Source organism: Telmatherina bonti (assembly GCF_933228915.1).
Source record: "Telmatherina bonti genome assembly, chromosome: 2".
Taxonomy (NCBI): Eukaryota; Metazoa; Chordata; class Actinopteri; order Atheriniformes; family Telmatherinidae; genus Telmatherina; species Telmatherina bonti.
The window spans coordinates 20,111,454-20,133,557 of record NC_136620.1 but is presented as its reverse complement, the minus strand read 5'-3'; the positions used below and the strand labels follow the sequence as shown (position 1 = coordinate 20,133,557).

Below are 22,104 nucleotides of genomic sequence, written 5' to 3'. Positions count from 1 at the left end.
AGACTCCAATGACTGAGGTTGACCACCTCTTCAAGCAATGAACAACTAATGTTTTCACATTTATACAAGCATACAGAGAAAATGATAAATAGAATACTTCTCTCTTTTTTTCTGTATGTGTTTCTTAAAGTCGAAAAGGATTCTTTACATGTGCAGCTTATGGAACGCCATGTCTTCAGAACTTACTGAGACAATAGCGTCAAGACTCCTCGAAAGGACTTTGTTCAGTAAAATTTTAAATGAATTTCAGCTACACCCACGTTCCCCTGTGCATGTCAGCATGTTGCAGATGGAAGATGCATTGATGTTGGTGCAACATGTATTAAAGTGTAATCAAGTTTTTTTTACTAGATTTACAGTTATCAGTCCATCCATCCATCCATCCATCCATCCATCCATCCATCCAGCCATCCAGCCAGCCAGCCAGCCAGCCAGCCAGCCAGCCAGCCAGCCAGCCAGCCATTGAAGATTTAAATGCATGGTTAATCTTTATACATGTCATTACTGAGCTTGCTCACAGGTGATTAGCTCATCTGGTGGTGCACCAGTTTAAAGCATGCTTCCGTCCTAAAATTTTGCAGTACGTGCAGTTTCCTTAACAACACAGTCCTGATTTACACAAGTTGGACTTTTTGAAACCATTTAAAAGCACTGATGGCTGACTCTAACCAAAACAGACCCATCCAAAACAAAGTTTTAGATTGGACATTTGCCCTTCTAATCACCTTTAAGCATGCATGGCTGTCATTTTTATACAGTCACTGAAAGAAAAGCCAAAGCGAAAGAAAAAGTGAGTGGAAATGACCTTGTTTTCCACAAGCATCAGGAAATCTTTCAGATTTGAAAAAGTAAAAATGAAATGTCTAAGAGCTCATTCAAATAAAGTGAAAACAGGGGTATGAATCTGACTGGTCAAATAATAAATTTATAGATTGCATGTTTTTGGTTTGGCTTTCTCCATGAGGGGTGGATGGGATTGACATGAACTGTCCCCCAGTCCCTCCCACTGGGTCTGGCATTCAGGTACAGGTCCCTCCCTCCTTCTATAAAGACTCAGTGTAATCTCCAGATTTCAACTCATGGCAAAGTTTTTACAGCATTGTGAACAAAAGAGAAGAAGAGCTTCAGTGGTGCCAAAGAATACACACCAAACTTGGAGGTGCACCTTATCTACTGTTGATCCCATCACAAACAAGAGCCTGAAGTAAGTGATTGTTATTTACTTCCTTTAAGTTTCCTTCCTGTATTAAAAAATGAAGAACTGAATAAAAATATGTAATGTTTTATGCTGTCTACCAGTTCATGGATGTTTCTTCAACAATTTGCCTCAAATGCCACGAATACTGATTAATACTGTTTTATAACAATGTAGATGCAAAAATGACCTCATCGCTGGATGCTTTAATGTTGTTTTAAACTGACTTTAATGTTTTTTCAAGCCACCCTTGGTTAGGTCAGACCTAATAACCAAACACTCTCTTTTACATCATTTGCAGCGCCGAGCCAAAATGAAGTTGTCCTTGCACACTGTCATCTGCTGCTGTGTTTTTACCACAGTCCTGCCACCGGTGAGCGGGGCCACAGCTGAACCCAACACCACCCTAAAAAAAAGGTAAGCTGCCTCAAAAACCAGCATTTTTACAACCTTTTTTTTCCAGCCCTCAATAAAAATGCTCCTTGTTGTCTTTAATAGCACAAACTATATGAGTTAATTAATAACCAAGAGAGATTAATGTAAATGTATGTCATCGTGTGAATGGAGGAACTTTAAAAGAGTCTCAAAGTCAGTAAAGTCAGGTTTTACTAAAAAATATGTTAAATTATATTTGCCAATATTTATGATAGACAGTCTCGGTGTCCAAATCGATTGAAATCCTGATTTGGATCAATAAATTAGCTGTAATTAAGATATTTGTAAATTACAAATGTGCCCGTGTCCCTTAGTGGAGAAACCCTTCAAGAAACGGGAGCAGTCTCTAATACATAGCAAACACATTCCTTACTGCAATTACTTGTCTCTAATTAGATATAAAACTAGGCTGCAGAAATGACAAGAGAGTTGAGGCTCTTTCTTCTAAAGATTGACATCGTATTTTCTGCAGTTCTCTGCAGTATAATGCTGATACACTAGTAAGTCTAAGAGACAATGCGACTGCTGTGTTGTTTTGTGCAGGTATAGAGTGTGGCTGCAGAGCCAGCTGAGGAGAGACCTGCCCAACAGCTCAGTGGCCAACAATGTGCGGACCGCTGACATCCTGGATGGATCTTTGAAGAATGCAGAAGCCCTTCCGTCTCCATCGAGGTAACAAAAGATGCTTAATGTGATTATTAGTAAGTAAGTAGTAAGTTTATATAAAGAAACTCTTCTTCTAACAGAGAAGAGACGGACAAGAGACTTTGACAAAGGTGAAACAGAGTAAATTTATGTATAAACAATGGGCAACACATAGTGTGTGATCCTTAAAAAGTGATCAATATTGTAAACTTTTTAAACATGTTAAGAAGGTGATGATATGATCAGCAACAGAAAATTGAAAGCAGTTTAATGCATTTCTGCACTAGATTTCAAGAAGATCACTAAAGTCTAAGATAAAAAAAAACATTTTTAGCTGTCCTTAACTACATTAATACAGTCGTATTATTACAAATAAACACTGTTTTGACTAAAATCATGTTATCTTACAGCAGATGAGATGGCTGTGGAAAAACAAAATAAATCTGTTGTTTTTTTTCTTTCCTGTTTTTTTCCCTTCAGCTTCAGGCTCAATCTAAGAGTCAAAAGATCATCATCAAAGCAAGCTGGCTGCATTTTAGTCACATGTATATACCATGAAATGGTCCACAAACTGCATGAAACAAACAAGGTCAAAGATATTGCCCCTAAGAAAAAGTTGGGCTCGGGAGGCTATGGACGCCGCCGCCGGTCACTGGTAGACGCCGTTCAGCTCGCCCTCCAGACTGGGATGCAAAGAAGCTGCAGTGAAGCTGGTCAGCGAGTCAACAGACACAAAACACACACATAAAGGGCCAGGACATGGAAAAGCACAATAAGGAGAGTAGTTGTTGGGCTTATTTGCCCACAGCAGAGTAAGATAATTTCCCTCAGAAGTTGGTATTCCGCAGCGTTACCACTAAGTCCAGTAAACAGCAGCTGCTACATCTGTGCATCCCATCAGAAGGAGTTAGATCGCTCTGGATGAATTCAGGATTAGGTTAGCACATACTTAATAGATTGTATTCACATGCTTAGGTGTAGGGTTCGGAGTGTCTCAACATGAGTGTGATTTATTGATGAATTCAGGCCAGACCATGTGGGACTTGACAAGAATGTCTGTCTCTTCTTCAGCGTCCAAACTGTGCTTGGCAGCTGAGACAGAAGAAAGTTCCTGAGGATGTGTAATAGCCATGAACTGAGGAGGAACCAATGCTGCAACAGGGGGTCGCTTTTCCTCAAGAAACTGACATTGATGGGCCCCAAACTGCCAATTACACAAGTGAAGTGAATGTGGTGAACCGCTTGCTGTGCAAAATCCACATAGCATGTACTAAACCTATGATACTGTAGTTAAAAAAATTATTGTTAACCTGTATGTACAAATATATAGAAATGCTGTAATTTTACACAAGAAAAATACAAAACATATGCTTGATTTTAACTTCAGTGAAGTATTTGATACATCTGTACTTTGTAAATAATTATTGTCTTGTACTCTTCTTATCCTTGAGGTAAATCAACTGTTCTAACATTAATTATACTATACTGAAACTTGCTAATTGTGGATTTGTGTGGCAGTTGTGTTTGGATGCTTTAGGAGCATGAAATCAGTGAAGAACTAAATACAGTGTTTTGCTGCCATCTAGCTTCATGGTGGGAAACATACAAAGGCATCTCACAGTAAAAACTGTTACTTCTGATATTTATCTGTGTTTTTCTGAATGTGAAACATCCTGATTTAATCATATTTGAGCTGAAATTTCTTAAAATGTTTAGGCCATTTGTGGCTTGTGGTAAATGCCAGTGAATGTAATCACTTACAGCTGGCTTGTTTAAATAAACCAATGAAGCAAATTAAATTAAACTTGGAAAAAAAGCTTTCAGTTTAGAGTCACTCATCTCTGTAGTGAGCCAAGATCAGGACGCTCATTGGCTCTCGGTGTTTGTGCTCTGTCATTGTTTGATGTGTGTGTGGCTCAACATGATGGAACTGAGTTACGTTACGTCTCAAGCATGTGAGCTAGTCGGACACATTCCATTCTGAAAATAACACAGTTTTATCAGCCGCTTATCTCAGAGAAACAGATCTTCTACAATTAGAATTCTCTCGGGGAGAAATGCATTTGGTGTAATTCTTTGCTTAATCTAAATTAAATATGATTTGGCAAAGTCAGTCCATGCTTTTCATTAATGGAGAGGAGGAAGTCATGTGTACTTTGCTTGGGACCAGAGGTAATCAGTATGGAATGTGACCATTTACTGCATACAGAGTTGTCACACTGTTCAGAAATGATAAAACAGAAGAGTCATGAATCTGACTCTCATTTAAATACTTTTTGTGTTTTTTCATGTTTTGTGCTTGCTTGTCTGCATTGGCTTCCAGTTAGTTTTAGGACCCAGTAAAAAATTGTATTAGTTGTTTTAAAGCCTTAAATGTTTTGGCTCTGTCGTACTTGTCAGAGTTAATACACCAGCATGCTCCAGCCAGGACTCTGAGGTCCTCTTCACAGCTCTTACTCGAGGTCCTATTTGCCAGACTTAAATCCAGGGGTGACAGAGGTTTCTCTGTTGCTGCTCCTGAGATGTAGAATAGCTTTCCCTTCACATCAGAACTGTAGTTTGTCTCTGATTTCAAGTCTGTACTTAAAACCCACTTTTTTTGCACTGGCATTTGATCAAACCTGAGCTTTTCCTTTGTGTATTTTAATTTTGCTTTTTTTTTTTAGTTTTTTTTTTTTTTTAAATTCCAGATTGTATTTATTTTTACCATTCAGTGTTTAATTTAAATTGTTGGAGTGCTGTTGTTTCTTTGCTTTATTGTTTGACACTGTGGGCAGCTGTTGAAAAATGTGCTATATAAATAAACCTAAACTTATGATCAGTTCTAATTTCTTCTTTTTTTTTAATTTGACAAAAATTGGATGCAACTCTCAAAAACCATGTTCTTTAAAGAATCCTGAATAAAAATTGAATTGCATTTATATAAAACAGGGTCAGTGATTGACTCTCAGGTATTCTGATCAGTCCAGTTCATAGTGTAAAAAATGTAAAAATCAGTTAATGAGCATCCTGCGGTAACAGCTGGAGCTTCTGCTCGGAGCAAAAAGCTGTCACAATTTCCTGCATTACAGTCTTTTAGATAATTTATTTATAACATTATTCTTATTTACAAGTGTCTTGGAATAACATGAAATGAAGTTATTATTTAATATATTTATTTTAGACAATACAGAAAATGTGAAATTGATGCATAGTTTGTTTTGACGCCAAACTGTGTTCCTGTTTTGACTAATGGTTACTTTTACGTGCATATGCTGAAATCTAACAGCAAGATCTTTGTGTTGAAACAGCTGCATCAGCCTCTAAAACCAGACATTAAATGATTTCTAATCTTCATAACCAAATGTTAAGCACATCTGTTTGCATGTCAACAAAAAAGGAATATTCTGAAAGTCTGTTCCCTGTCTTACTTGCAAAGTGTGTATGACTATAAGACATTATCTGACCCAGGCACCGTGTCAGATCCAGCTGCCGTTATTCACAAACAAATTAGTTTCAGGACGTTGCTAAGCATTTATGACCCCTTTCTAATAATGATCCCATTCTCCGTCTGCAGCCCTCTGAGCGAGGAACTGTGTCGTATCATTTTTTACTACGAGGAAGTTGGCCATGTTTTAATCTGATAATGTAGAATCCTAAAAGTAGGTTTGGGTTGAGAGCAACAGGTAGCAGAATAAAAGTTTGAAGATGTTGCTGCACTTGTCAAATCTACTGTTTTCTGTGGTAGACAGATACTGTGCAAGAGCAAAACAAAGTTCATTTAATTGTTAGCTATAAGACTGCCAGAATTTTTTTTTTTTATCATCCCCAGAACTCTCTGAATGTTGGAGAAACTGGACAGAGATAAATGAAATGAAAGAAAATGTCGACACACTGTGCAGTGAAATGTTTGGCCACAGATTTTCACTTAAACCCTACACGTAATGTTAGGTTTTCCTTACATGAACTGTTCATTATGGACTTACATTATTCAACAATATTTCTTTTATATTAAGCAGTTAAAGACTTAAACATGCCTGTTCCAAAACATTATTTTATATTTTTTCCCCATTTGAACCTGTATTGACACTGTTTTAATGGATGACCTGCTTTCTGTGAATTTCAATTTAAATGTCTGATGATGAACTTAAGAAATTGAAGATTTGTAGATGAAATAAAGGCCTCTTCTTGGTTCCTCTGGACCTGATATACTAGTCCACAACTCGTTTTTGAAGTACTCTTATTTTATGAAGCAGTTTGTTGACAATTATTTAATAATATCCTCATTGGACTCAATTCTAAACACTTTAAATGTGATTTTGCAATTTTTCTCAAGCCACATAATCTTCTGGCATCTCTCTGGTCCTTGGATCTCCTTTGTTTTAATGATGTGCACTCTCATAAACAGGTACAGTAAATGTCACATTTTGCTATGACTGATATATAAAAGAAAACCAAGAGGACATTGTTGGAGGAAGAAAAAAAACCCAAAGTGATAAAGGGAGAGATAATACAAGTCTGCATCAAACCAGCTGACTGTAAAGAACTCTAAGAAGAAATGTATGATTGATAGTGGATTATTGTTCATTTGGGGGTGCCTTACCTAGAAAATCTTTCAGCCAGATGGTCATTTGTCATCTACTTGATCCAAAAATCTCCTTTGTTTTTATCATAATGCATTTTTACAAATATACTGTGGATGTAAGACTTTGAATAAAATAAGACGCTCACCCACATCTGTCATCCAGTTTATTAAAATCTTATCACTCTGCCTTCAAATTTACTTCTGATCCTATGCATTCTCAGTCGGAGGCTGCTGAATCATTTTTCTAAATAGAAAGAAAAGTATTTTACATGTCATTTCTATACTTGGTTTTTCTTTGGGACTTGAGAGAAAATGAAAAATGATTTACAAACTTCAAAGCACCATTAGAGCAACAGTGTTTTTGCAGATAATGCACAGAATTGAGCCAATAATACTCCATCATCATGATCAAGGAAGTAATTACTGATTTTTTTTCCATCCAATACAAATGTCAAGGTGACACCCAAAAGGACTGAAACAGATGTCACATAAAAAGTGAACTGAAACAGTTTTAGCTCTCAATTCTCTGACATAGCGGATGTGCCAATTCTTTGTTCCTTCAAATGTAAAATGCTCCCAGCTCAGCAACAAATATACTGCAGCATCCACGTTTGATAAGCAAAGATGGGTTCAAGCTCCTGAGAGTGAAACAAAGCAGTACAAGTTCTAAAACAAACTTCCTCTACTGCACCGAGCAGCTTCAATGCAGGTCACTTCCTGAAACTCACTGAGTGGATGAAAGTCTTTGCATCAAACCAGAAGTGCACTGCTTCCACTTCAGACCAGCGGTGAAAGGGTAAACCATCAGCGTCTGCAACAAGCTGCACTGACAAGCCTACACCTAATAAGGGTCTCCACAGTCCCAAGAGGTTTTAACGTCGGGCACGACTGCGCAGCAAGTCCACACAACAGTAAGTACGCTGCTGCCATGCTTATTCTCTTTCATCTTCTCTCTTTATATTCACTTGATATCTTCTTCCTGGTTTTCTGTCACTTGTCTGACTTTACATACTGGTATCTGTTCACTAAAGAAAGAGTAGTTGTTATTTATTTTGGGATAAATGTTGGTGTAGAGGTGAAGATATATCAGTGCTGTTTGTTTCCCAGGTCAGAAGACATTTAAATTGTATGAGAGTGGAAGAATTAAAGAAAGAATAAGAATTTTTTTTTTTTTAAGAACTAAGTGAGTTCCTAACCAGAATATAAAGGGTTAAACTTGTCCTGTAGTTATCAGAGTTGTTTGTTCTGAGTCTCAGCTCTTTGTTAAGTCCGTACAGTATTTCATGTAAATGTGGGTGTGTTTTTGCTCGACTTGCCACACAGTGCCAAAAACAAGCCTGGCCAGGTACACCCAATGCCACTTCCCAAAGGTGTAACTGTGCTCTGTTACTGTAAAACAGTCCAGTTTTTTCCCTTTCTTAAAAAAACAAAAAAAAAAAAACAAAAAAAAACTTGTTCATGTCATTAAACTGTGAAGTAACAAATGCAAACAATCTCAGGTTTAACTGAGATCTGGAGACTTTGCATGATGCAGGTCTACACAAGTAAAATAGATGAGTAGGGACAAGTCCCTGCATACTTGAGCGGTTTGTGCACATCAAGCACAGCAAATGAACCAGTACAGACATTGAAGGAACTTTAAGTACGGATGACTGCCACCATGTGAAAATGTCTCACTTGTAATTCAGTGATGAGTGGGGTTGATAAGCTGTAATAGATTCCATTTATATGGTAAACGCAATGTTCTTTCAGCTAACACTACAGCAACTTTGATTTTATAGTAGAGTTGAATGAAAATGGCAATGTCATGAACTACTCAGGAAAACAAGAAGGAATTCACTAAATTTCATAACACCCTCATGTCAGGAAACAATAATCCACAGAAAGATTAATCACCCGCAGTCGGGTCTGTTAAAGATAAACTTAAAAATAGAAACTCTCCTGGGGTTTTAAAGTATGTAGCATTTATCAAGCCTCTCTCGCTCTGACACTTTGCTAAAATTCACAACTATCTCCACCAAGGCAGCACCAGCAGAAAAATGACACTTCGGTTTTGCATCTGTTATCTGTGTGACCACACAACAATTTCACACTTCCTTTAAAATGAGCACAACAATTCCTAGTTTCCCAAACTTGTATGCCTGAAGGACAAAGAAAAACAAACCATAAAGAGAGAGAGAGAGAGAGAGAGAGAGAGAGGTTCGGGTTGGTATGCCATGAGTATGTACAGTTATGAGCTATTGCCACACAGTAATTGGTTCAAGCTAAGACTGATATACAGCAAGGTTATTAGTTTGAGTTCTTATGGCAGCCTTCGGTCATTTGTCAAGTTTATATCAGGTTTTTGAAGTAAGTTAACTGAGATCTTAACATGTTTATGTGTCCTGTATAATGTTATTTGGTAAATTAGTCTTTGCATTTGTAACCATTAACACAAAGCAAGCAGGTGTTTGGACGATGTATGAGCGCTTTTAAGATTACTGATTGCAACACTCATCTTTCATCACACTTAAGTAAGAAGGAAGACGCATAATGTGGCTTCTTTTCTTTCTTACTTTTTTTTTTTCAACAACAACGTCCCATTTAGCTCTTGTTGTGTAACACAATCACCTTTGAGTATAATGAGTTGATCAGCGTCCATGTCAGACACATCTGATGTTTTCTAATAGGATCATGTTTATGTTCTCTGTGGTCTGATGGTATAAAACTGCAGTTTTATATATTTATGTTATAAAAGTGTACATTTGTTAGCTGCTGCTGTTGTGCTGAGTGTGCAGTACACATTTTTAGGAAACTGGGTTAAGTGCTTATTGAGTGCTAGCCCAGGGCTTTAATATGTGCAAGTATGACCTAAGTTGGATGTGATTTATACTTTAGATCTGTTTGACAAAAACACCAACAAAGACACAACAAGCACCTTAGGAGAATTTCTCAGTCAGCTAGCTGCCAGCCAGTTTCCACTGTTTTGCCTTTAAGAGCATTGGTCAGCAACAACAGCCACCATTTAACCACAAATGCAGCAACTCCTGTTTAAACAAAGAAAAAACCACAGTGTTGAGTTAGTCTGCAAAAACGGAACTGGCTGGTGGTTACGGGTAAACCTGTGAGGACTTTATGAGCTCTTCAGAAACAGAAGCTGTGAGATGCTTTACTTCAAACAAGGGGGGATTTGAAATAAAAAGAAACTTCTTCCTGTGTGCCTGTGTGTGGATTAATATAATGTGTATTCACATCAGGAAGATTTTTTAGTTTTAAATTTGAAAAGTACAAGTAAAAGCTGTGTGTATGTGTAAAGCATTAAAAAAGTGACTCTTCGGTTTTAATCATATAACCTTCTGCCACATGAAATTTTCCTTACTTGGCTGCTGTCTCCACCTCTTTTGCACATTCCCTTTTCTCAGCCCTGTGTCCTTGCAACGTGATCTGTGATGGCTTGTAGTGCTCCTTCTGAGAAACTCCCATTATTAAGTAAAGCTTGTTCTCTCCCAGATCAATCAAAATGAAGAGAAGGGACACACCCCTCTGCAAGCAGCAGTCTACACCATGTTTTGGGAAGGGTGAGTAAAAACTCTTCATAACAGAAAACACACATGCATAATTGTACAAAACTATTAACTATATATAATTAATAAAAATAGCTTAAAAATGATAAAATAAAATATATATTATTTTATATAAAATTATATTTAACTGTGTTCACTAACCAGACTGAAGTAACTTTAGAAATAACTAGAATAGAATAGAAATAACTATATGTGCAGCTTTACAACGGTTATTAAAAACATTTGTAATTTAAAATGTTCGGGTCATCTGACAACATGAGAATATAAAGAATGAAATGAGTTCAGATGCTCATTTTTGGGCTGCCTGTTGCAGCTGTGATGGGTTTTGCCTCATAAATGTTGGACATTTCATATATCAGCACTGCAAATAAAAACCTGGAGATGCTTGCTGAAAAATGGTCTAGTCATCCACACAAACAGGTTCAGGCAGGTTTTTCCCTGCAACATAGATTCATTACAAAGGGAAGCACTTTTGTTTATAATCTTGTGTATTCATTGATTTTGATATAGTTCAGAAGAATGGAAAGTCAAAATGATTACTTTTTAATGAAGAAATGGGACATTTTGCCCACCCTTGTAACTTCAGCTACTTGTTAGCATTATAATTATCATCAGCTTCACCAGAAATGATCATTGCAAGCTCAAAGACTAAACCCTGGGACATCTACATAATCATAAAATCTGAATCCCTATTTTGTGGTCTAACTACATAAATACTTTCTCTGCAAACAAATGTTGGCTTAGATGTACTATACTGGACCATGAAGTTGTCGTGGTCTACAGGTTTTGGGTTAGTTGTGGATTCATGTTTGATGTGTTCTCTGGCTGCAGTTCAGTCCTCTGTGCTGTTCAGTGTCCTGATTTAGTGTGTAAAGTTTTTCCCCTTGAATTCAGTTAACTTTATTGTTTCTTCCAAACACTCACCTGCTTTGGTTTAGTGATTGCTCCCTCAGAAACTCCTTGTCTTGTTTGGCACATTGTCATCCCTTTTTCTGGTTTTCTTCAATGTTTCTAGCTGTAATCTTCCTGTTTCAGATATTCTTGTATTTTCTGGTACTTTTGTTACCTGTTTAGTTTTCTTTCTGTGTAGTGCTTGTTCTTGTTTTTTTTTTTTTTTTTTTTTTTTTAGATAAATCCTCTCTTCTGACAACTATCTACCTCTGGTCCCATCCTACATGTGGGTCCTTTATTTAAAAACCAGTAAGGTGGCCTTTCACCCAAAGACTGCTGAGATAGGCTCCAGCTTCCCCGCGACCCTTCATTGGATTAAGCAGTTAGGAAAATGAAAGAATAAATTAATTAACTAGTAGGATAGATAAGATGATGTATGGAGTTACTGATCCAGCCTTTTCTGACCATTATTTTTAAGGGGCACTTTAAGGTCAGTGACAAAAACATAATATATGATTAGAACTGTGTTTCTATTTAAATCTAATCCCTAAACTAAAGTAACTTTTATGGTTTTACTCAACTAGAATGAGCCACTAACATCCACTGGCTGTGGGACCACATATATGGCAGCTTCTATAGTTGAGCAATAATTTTTACTGTGGTGCCTCTGAATGGATTTAAAAAAAAAAAAAAAAGTTTTAAAAGGAAACTTCCCGGGACTTTAATTAATCCTTACGGACATCACATCATTTTATACCCTCCTCCGTGCCCTAGATCACAGATAGCCTCTCACTTGTTACCAGCCAGTTGTGACATACTGGCTCAGTTTAGATGCTGCTGTTGCCATGACTGTCTCAACATCCTAAAATAGAGTTAGAAAGGGACACTCAAGGCAGCAGCAACTGGCAGCTGCATTATAGATACTCACAAGACCACATAAACAGCAGAGAAGAGCCAGGCAGCCGCAGTGAGAACCTCGAGGAGGAGCATCATAGATACAAGAAAGACAAGGGCAGCATACTTGAAGACAAATTTAATGTCAGGAAGCTCAGGTAACTTATAATTGTTGAGTTCCTGACATGTGAAAAAGTTGAATCTGAGTTCTAAAGAGAGATTCAGACACATGAAAGCTGAAACACTTGACCCAACAGAAAGAGACTGAGCGACACAAACATGGCTCAAATCACAACAGAAGGTAAGAGACAGACAGTGCTGAACCTGTTGATTGTAAAACCGTGTAGTGATGCTGAAGTGTGATATGATGACAGTTATATGAAGGTTCATTTACTGGCTGTTGCCTGAGACACAAGGCCAGTGAGCTTTGATGGACGGTTCATAACCAGTCATAATGATTTCTAAGAACACCAGCTTTTACGACAAGAAACACTTCAAACACAGAGATATTTATAACACTGCAAGTGAGCATTAAGACATTCTAGGCCGTTTACCTATTATGTTTCAAGCTGCAAAACAAAGCATATTAATGGACCTGCCAACATACCCAGACTGTTTTGTGCATGTCGGGTTTCTATAGTTGTGAGATAGAAGGTCGAGGTCATCCAGGAGGCTGTTTAGCAGTTCCAGCACAGAGAGAGAATGTACATGTGCTGGGAGGCTAAGCCCCAATGACATCTTCCAAAATGTGCTTGGCAATCACAGGTGGCAAAATGTGCCAGCGTGAAGGTAAATAGTAGTGTCATCTCTGAAGGTGCCAAGATTGCTCAAGGTTTTCAGTCAGATAGAGTTGCACTGAGGATGCAAACTGCATCTGAGGAGATGGTCATTTGATACAGTACATACAAAAATACTTTTCTGTTCCTGTTGATTCAAATCACCTGTTATTTTGGTCCTAGAACTGTCCTAGTGACCTACACACTGCAAGCAGCATTAATATGAGTAGTGACAGTGATGACATGATAAGCAGAATAGCCAAACATCTCCACTACAGATGAGATGCTGGATAGCAGCGCAAGCCAAGCTATTTAAAAACAACTTCTCTGCTGTTCAGATTCTATGAACATAATGTAAATTCATGGAGTCTTGAGTTAAATATAACACTGGGCTCATGCCATGGGGCCATATGAGAATCAGGTCAATCCAAACAAGCGTGAGTGTTTTCCCACCAAAAGGTCTTGAGAACCAAAGATGATGGTATGTTATGGTACGCCAACTCTGCAGCACTGCAGGTCTTGTGCTCTCCATTTACGATAAAACTGACTTGTTATTGTGCCGCCTAACGGTTGATCTGATGTATTTTCTGGGATAATGTCTGGGGCAGAAAATCCTTATCAACTAAAGATTTCTGTGAGTAGTTGTAAATATATGACAAGCACTAAAGCATGAAAACAAACAATGAAAAAGCTTGGTATAAACATTGGTTTAAAAGATCCTTAACATGCATCATCAGTGCAAATAACACAACAAACTAAAATGTAATAACACTTAACAGTGCATTTTGATATTTTGCTATGGGCATCATCCGGACCGATGTGACTCATTTCACATCAAACCACATCAGTAGATGATAAATAAACCAGTGGAAGTGGGGCTTGCGGTGCCTTACCCCCCTCAAACAATGCGGTGGGTCATACTGTCCCACTGAAACGCCGGGGACAAGGATTAAATATGTTTTCTGTAACTGGCCAGATACATGCAGAATCTGTAGCGAGCACCAAAACATGAGTCAGCCCCTCTGCACATGTTTACATTTTCCTGGTAAGATGAGATTCTGCAAAGCACCCCCTGCCCCTACCTAAACCTCATATTCAAAACGTCTCAAGTATTTTCTTGGAATTTGTGTTTACTGCTGTCACTGACATTAGGTTGTTTCAGCTTTAAGTCATGTCATATTTCATCTCAAAAGATGCTAAAACTAAAACCTAATAAACAATTAACCGAAGTCTTCAATTACCAATTTACATGTTTAATCATGACCTTATTAAGCTAGAATAAAAAAGGGTTATATTTGTCTTAACTTCCCCAGATATACAACGGCTTTTCCCTAAAATGTCAATATGCGAGGTAGATGAGAGGGTACGCCTCATGGCAGAAAAGGTGTATGCCTCCGCCCTGAAGGAGGAAGACACCAAGGATGCTATAGCACTGTTCAGTGTGCCAGAGGACTGTCCCATCGGCCTGCATGAGGACAGGGAGAGGGCTTTGCAAAAGGAGCTGGCTGAGCAACAATCTCAGGAGTCAGTTCAGAGGTAAAGGAGCTCTCTTGTTGTAAAGAAACTAAATATTTTTATACCCACACACACACCCATATATATATATAAAAAAAAAAAAAAAAATATATATATATATATATATATATATATATATATATATATATATATATATATATATATATATATATATATATATATATATATATATATATATATGTAGACAGAAGATTTATATGTGTCGTTTGTGTTCATTGTCAGGAAGAAGCATTTCTTGCTGAAGCGTTCACAGTCAGTATCTTCACCTTCAAGTGCTGATTGGGTCCCTGGAGCATTGAAAATGCAGAGCACAATCGCGAATGATTCGGAACTCCCAGAAGGCTTCCCAGACTTCCAGAGAGTCACTATCAGTGGAGATTATTGTGCAGGGGTACAAACTGTTTAAAACTACACAAACAACTGTTTACTTCCTGCAGTCAGCACTGGCATCTAAATATTTACTCAGACTAGACGCATTTAGACTTATAATACAGGGTAACATCCGATCATCAGACATGCATTTTACAGATTTATAGATTCAGTTAATCCCTGCCATGACTTTGTTTTCACCATGTTGATGTTCAGATCACTGTTGAGGATTATGAACAAGCAACCAAAAGTCTCCTTAAGGCATTGTTCATCCGAGAGAAGTACTCCAGGCTGGCCTACCATCGCTTCCCCAGAACAACTGCACGTTTCCTCCGTAATGCTGAAAATGAAAAGTGGCAGGAAGAGGATGAGGTCCTGCCAGGTAAGGTGCATGTGAATAAAGGGCAATTCTCCTACAAAGTATGCATGCAAGTTATGTAGTGTTATGCTCAACAACTAATTCTACCACACATACAACTTTACTGTAAACTTTCAAAAGAGGAGTAAGTAATCATCTAGAGTGTAGGAAAAACACAACTACTTTAACATATAAATCTGGATCTTTTAGTAGTTTATGAATATCTTAATGGTCATGGGTCATCTGAGCTGCTTCAGCCATCTCAGACCTTGATGTCTGCTTTGTTTGTGTATGTATGTATGTATGTATGTGTGTGTGTGTGTGTGTGTGTGTGTGTGTGTGTGTGTGTGTGTGTAAATAAGATAAGAGTTTATTCATCCCTGTAGGGAAACTGAATTGTTGTAGCAGCATCAACATCAGAAATATAAATATTGTACATAAAGTATATCTATAGATCCTACACACACGGTAGCAATATGTGAGCTTGTGAAAAAAATTACATTTATTTAGATGGCTTCTTTTAGTTTAATAATTGTTTTTATTATTTAAAGCACTTTTTGTTGCTTTTTGGCATGAAAAGTGATCAATAGATAAAAGTTAATAATTTAGACCAGTGCCATTTGACAGAATGTGTGACGAGATGCTGAAACAGTCAACATCTCTCACAGCTGCTCCAATGCAGGACATGCAGTTGCTGTGGTATTAAAACACGTTTAAGTAAAACCACTCAAAACAAAGCACTGCAAACACAATTACAGATATAACTTGATAAGTTTAGGACATTTTTTTTTTAAATAAGCCCAACTTTAGCTATTAGATAAATTTACAGCTCATCTTGCAATGGTTGATGTAATTTTGAACTATTCTGGTTTGCTTTTTGTCATATATAAGGATGAATCATAACTGCAATTTTCTGCAGCTTTTTTCATCATTTGTTAATCTGTGATGCAATAAGTATTAGTTCAAGTGTGTAAGCAACACTTTAAGAAACTTCAGCCGAATACAACCTGTTGATCAGAGAAAGAAAAATCTTAAATAGGTCTAACATGTAAGGCTGAATTTACCAAATAAAAAAACTGTTAGCAGTTGCATTTCCAACTGTCTGAGTCTTTCAGGGTTAAAACAGAAAACCAAATTTTAGAGGTTAGTATTGTAATTTTAGGATACAATGAGGATGAACACCACATTTAGGTTTTAACAGCTCAGATCAACACGGTGGAGCTGAATTACTGCAGAAATCTTACCTTAAAAGCAAAAATTAGAATGAAAAAACAACAACAACTAAAAATTGTCATGGTGATTTATAGATCATCATCATATTATGGGTCTAATTCTTCCAGATAACTTCTTGTTTTACAATAACCCACTAATGTGTGTTTTTACTCAGTGTAACTCAGTTTTATTTGCTTTGTTTATCTGCCTCATTTATTTGTAGACATCTGGCCCTTCCCTCATGAAGGAGAGGACTTATACTCCATGGAGGGTATTCCTGAGAACCTGGACTATGAGCTGCAGATGAAAGATGGCATAGTTAATGTTTATGAAAATGCAGAAGCCCTGAAAAACCAGCAGCCACTCAGCCTGCCTTACCCTGACCTGGAAACTTTTGCAATAGACCTGAGTCATGTGCTGGCAATGATAGCTGACGGTCCAACGTGAGTTATTTAAATATTCTGCATTTAAAGTGACATATTGAGTGTACTAATAGCCAGGCAACTAGTGTTGATATATTCCAGTCCTTAACTATGGTGGAAAAAAAAAATCAACAGGGTGAAGTTGTAACATTTTTGGGTGCCATTATTGTAGAAAAACCTACTGTCACAGACGACTGAACTTCCTTGAATCCAAATTCAACCTTCATGAAATGCTGAACGAGATGGCAGAGATGAAAGAGCTGAAAAGGGTCCCACACAGAGACTTCTACAATGTTAGAAAGGTTGGTTGACTTTTTTTAAATTAATTATTATTATTATTATTATTATTATTATTACTATTATTATTATTATTATTATTATTATTATTACTAATAATATTATTATTATTATTTGGTGTCGGGTAAAAATGATGAGCAACAAAATTTTTCCTATTTTAAGATATTTTTCCTAATTATTGCCAATTTTAAAGGTAAATTTCACTGTTTACTTCATGTCAAATTCAGGTTGACACACACATACACGCAGCTGCTTGCATGAACCAGAAGCATTTGTTGAAATTTATACAAACCACGTACCAGACGGAGGCAGACCGTGAGGTCTTGGAAAAATCCAACCAGAAGATCACCCTCAAGCAAGTGTTCAACAAGCTCAACATGGACCCCTATGACCTCACTGTAGATTCTCTTGACGTACACGCTGTAAGGCCAAATTCAACGTTGCATGCTGTGTAATGGTTAGTGTATGATATTAGTATTGAAGTTTCACGCTCTCCCACAATTAATTTTTTTCACAGGGAAGACAAACTTTTCATCGGTTTGACAAGTTCAACTCCAAGTACAACCCGGTGGGAGCCAGTGAACTGCGAGAGATTTACCTGAAAACAGACAACTACATCAAAGGAGAGTACTTTGCACGTCTCATCAAGGTGTAGTATGAGCTAAAGTACTATCACCATACACCTTCTGCAGTGCTGTATTATTATTAACTCTATGTTTTAAACTGGATGTAGCCAAACTGAAATGATGGAAATACATAAATAACTCCAGTTTCACTGAGGAATGACTGACATCAGTGCAATTCATTAAGAGATGAATAGATACATGAGCAATGGTTGGCATTGCCACCTTAAATATGAGCCCAAAAGAGGAATTTTTGCCTTAAAAACCGATATCAGACTAATAGGTGACCAAGTCTTGTTTATAATTCATTATGGAAGTTATATTCACTCCTGCTCGTCATGCTGGTGATCTTTGTTAAATTATCCCATAATCAAGCTCATATTAGGTTATTATGCTGTTTTGAGATTTCTACAGCTCTTGTTCCAAAATCGCATCACTGTGGTTACTTTGGTAACCGTTTATGAGCATTCATAATAACTTCAGATATTTTAACAACGACCTGTTATAACTGGTTTTGTACATATTGCATCACAGTTCTCCAAAATGTTACTGGAACATGAGAAGTTCGCCTCTCTTGTCCTCACATTCTTCTTCCTGTAAATGTTGAATAACATGCAGCTGATATAATCTCTAAACTTTCTTTAAATAATTACAGTACTTGTGCTAACTTTTGCTTATCAAGAAGCATCACCAACTTCCTGTTTGTATCATGTTTCAGGAAGTTGCTAAAGAGCTGGAGGAAAGCCGGTATCAGCACGCGGAGCCCCGTCTGTCAATTTACGGCCGTTCAACAGGGGAGTGGGAGAGTCTTGCAACATGGTTCATCCAGCATAAGGTCCACTCATCCAACATGAGATGGATGATCCAAGTTCCTCGGATCTAGTAAGCATTTAGTGAAAATTAAAGCCAGAATAATAATGTGACAATAAGACAAGCATATTACAGTTATATTCCCTGATTAGATTGGCATATTTTAATTCAAGTCAATTATGGCTCTGCCTTTTTATGCTTTTTTATGCCTGTTTATTAAATTATCAATAGATTAAGTTTGTAATGCAAAAGAAATGACTATTTTTAATTATTAGCTAAATATACAGTTTGACTTGGAAGCACTGCATTTCTCATAACGCTGTGTATAAATGCCAGATTTTGCCAGATATTACTTTTGAGTGAGGGAGGGTTGATATAAGTACTTTTGTTTTGCAGTGACATCTTCAGCTCAAAGAAATTAATACCAAACTTTGCTAAGATGCTGGAGAACATTTTCCTCCCTCTTTTTGAGGCCACAGTCAACCCTCAAAAGCACAAAACAATCCATGTGTTCCTAAAGTATGTAAGTATTTTATAAATAATTTGCAGTGGCACGTGCATCGGTTTCAGACAGAAAAAATTAGTGACCGAGAAGACGCCCCACTATCTTATTGAAATGATTAACAGCTTGTGTGTTGCTCATTTTGTTGCTCTATAGGTGACAGGCTTTGACAGCGTGGATGACGAATCCAAACACAGTGACCACATGTTCTCTTACAAGAGCCCCACGCCTGAGGACTGGACCACTGATGAAAACCCTCCCTACACATATTACCTCTTCTACATGTATGCCAACATCATGGTGCTCAACAATCTGCGCAAGTAAGTCCTGCATGTTTCTGCACTGAGCAGAGTTTAAAAAACAGCTCAACACCAGTTAAACTGAAGGCCGTTTCCTAAAAGAGATTTTAAGGAAACAAATTAATTATAATACATAAAGAGTTTGAAGCAACAGTGACTTTATGGTTTCCCTGTAAAGGTAGGTCTGCTAGTACTCTAAACAAGGGAAACAATAAGTGTCTCTTTTGGCTTTTGCTCCAGGGATCGAGGACTTAACACCTTCCAGTTTCGTCCCCACTGCGGCGAGGCGGGCTCCATCACCCACCTGGTGTCTGCCTTCCTGACAGCTGACAATATCTCCCACGGTCTCAACCTCAAGAAGGTACAGCCTTCATACTGTCTGATAATCAAGTTAATATGATTTATGCCAGAACAAGAGAGCCAAATATGACTATCACCCTCCTATTATTTTACTAAGATTGATTATCCATTTTATATATACATATATATATATATATATATATATATATATATATATATATATATATATATATATATATATATATATATATATATATATATGCGCAATATTCTCTTAGTTTATCGGCTTATTATACAATGTTTTTTTCCCACTCCTCAGAGTCCAGTGTTACAGTACCTGTACTACCTGGCCCAGGTTCCAATTGCCATGTCCCCACTCAGCAACAACAGCCTGTTCCTGCAGTACTCTAAGAACCCGCTGCGAGAGTTTCTGCACAAGGGGCTGTGTGTGTCGCTGTCCACGGATGATCCCATGCAGTTCCACTACACAAGGGTCAGAACTGCAGGAAGAAAAATCATCAAATCAATTAATGTTAACTGTAATTATTATTACTTAACGTAACAGTGTGGGAAAATGCCACATAAATATATCTAGTTTATTTCATTTTTAGGAAGCCTTGATGGAGGAGTATGCCATAGCAGCCCAGCTGTGGAAGTTGAGCACTTGTGATTTGTGTGAGATTGCCAGGAACAGTGTTCTGCAGAGCGGCCTCTCACATCAGGTAAGTCATACTGTTATCAAGTTTTAAAAGGAAAAAAAACAAAAAACAAAACTGAAACATATTGAAAAATCCAAACATACATAAAATGTTTCCATGAAGCATTCAAGCCTGATGATTTGTAGACTTTCACAATCATCTGATTCTGCCACAAATGTTGAAACCAGATGATAAAGACAGTTCCATTTGTAAAGAATTTGATTTTTAATCTTTATTTTAATCTTCATTACTTGCTTAGAGTTATTCTTAGGCTACTTTGCAAGCTCTTTTTACAACTAAATATATTCACTTTTTTGTTGAATGAAATATGTGTTCTGGAGTACAAGCTCTTTAATTGGGCAAATATAATGGCTTCCTTTTTTTCTGTACGGTGCTCCATATTTCCTGTTTAATTAGGGAAAAAAACTTAAGCATGCACCATGTCTGGGTTACATTTATCCCCAATATCCACAGGAGAAGAAATATTTCATTGGTTCCAACTACCTACAAGATGGACCAGAGGGCAATGACATCCGGCGTACAAACGTAGCACAAATCCGCATGGCATACCGATACGAGACTCTGTGCAATGAACTCAGTTTTCTGGTGGATGCAGTGAAGACAGAGGTTGGTTCCAATCCAGCTGAGTGACAGACTTCACAAGCACATACTAGACCTGCATGTGTCCTCTGAGATGATTGGATGACACACACACTTTACAGGTCACACTTTAACCGTCTTTTTTTATACACATACTCTGAATGTTCAGACTTGAAAATCTTGAGGTGCAAGGGTTATGTTTATAGGTTATGAAGCATGATACAGACTTGACTTTTAGACCAGTGCTAATGTTACCAATCAATTAAATTCAACTAGATTTAAAATCAGATTAGATGTTTACTGAAGTGCTCATGGAACTGGATTTAGGAGAGGGCATCTGCCACAATACAATTTACACATTTACTGGCAAAATATGTAATTTTTTTTCTGAAAAATAAAACAAAAGATTAAATGAAGAATTGTGTGGTGTTGTGTGCTCTACTGTCCCATAGGACAGAACTTTATTTGTTGTGAAAGCCTGAAAATGAAGTGCAGAAAAATATATAATTTATCTCTGTGGTCAGGTAAGCCTGTTAGTAATGATTGATACTGGTTTTTGACAAAAGTGAATAAAATGTCAGCAAAATATTTACTGGTATGCAATTCTGATCGTTTATTTGTGATTAGACCAAGTTTTTTTCTTTTTAAAAAAAAAGAAGTCATTTTTGATAGTTTTTCATATCCAGAATAAAGACTTCATTTGCAAATGTGACTGTGGCAAATGTCTGCCTTCCCATCAGGTCTCCTGTAAACTCTAAACGTCTCAGCAGATGATGGCGTTATCAGTGGCGTCAACTCAGTCTGCAGAAATCACACGTACCTGTACATGCATTAAGGAAACAAGTAAAATGCATTTTAATGTGTTTTAAATCTGTAAAGCACAGCATATATAACTGGACACTGAGGGAAACGCGCACCCTGTGAAAATGATTAAAGTGCTTTACTCACCTTTATTTCAGATAAGTACAGACTACATCCAAAATACATATTAAGGCTGTCGGGTGAAAAAAAAACCAAAAACAAAAACAAAGGCTGGTAATTACCATCAGCTGGGGAAAAGATGATTAAGGTTGCCATGGTTTTCCTGGAATCAGCATGTATAAAAAAAAAATTTA

At 37.3% G+C, this 22,104-nt stretch overlaps 2 protein-coding genes across 3 annotated transcripts; both read left to right on the top strand.

Annotated features, from left to right (window-relative positions):
• Nucleotides 1-1,083: 1,083 nt before the first annotated feature.
• On the top strand, nt 1,084-4,412 carry admb (adrenomedullin b). Its single transcript, XM_079255898.1, has 5 exons — nt 1,084-1,204; nt 1,497-1,612; nt 2,174-2,302; nt 2,756-2,988; nt 3,347-4,412. The coding sequence occupies exons 2-5, from the start codon at nt 1,509-1,511 to the stop codon at nt 3,388-3,390; spliced, it is 510 nt and encodes a 169-aa protein (XP_079112024.1). The 5' UTR covers nt 1,084-1,204; nt 1,497-1,508; the 3' UTR covers nt 3,391-4,412.
• A 3,309-nt stretch (nt 4,413-7,721) lies between these two features.
• Nucleotides 7,722-21,565, top strand: ampd3b (adenosine monophosphate deaminase 3b). Of its 2 annotated transcripts, XM_079246958.1 has the most exons (16): nt 7,722-7,750; nt 10,329-10,396; nt 14,277-14,499; nt 14,722-14,890; nt 15,085-15,250; nt 16,662-16,881; nt 17,033-17,162; nt 17,385-17,579; nt 17,675-17,806; nt 18,499-18,662; nt 18,987-19,113; nt 19,249-19,412; nt 19,632-19,752; nt 20,011-20,184; nt 20,303-20,413; nt 20,864-21,565. In XM_079246958.1, the coding sequence occupies exons 2-16, from the start codon at nt 10,339-10,341 to the stop codon at nt 21,038-21,040; spliced, it is 2,331 nt and encodes a 776-aa protein (XP_079103084.1). In that variant the 5' UTR covers nt 7,722-7,750; nt 10,329-10,338; the 3' UTR covers nt 21,041-21,565. The 2 variants fall into 2 exon arrangements, with proteins under 2 accessions (XP_079103084.1, XP_079103085.1); XM_079246959.1 differs by lacking the exons at nt 7,722-7,750; nt 10,329-10,396 and adding an exon at nt 12,226-12,488.
• Nucleotides 21,566-22,104: the final 539 nt, after the last annotated feature.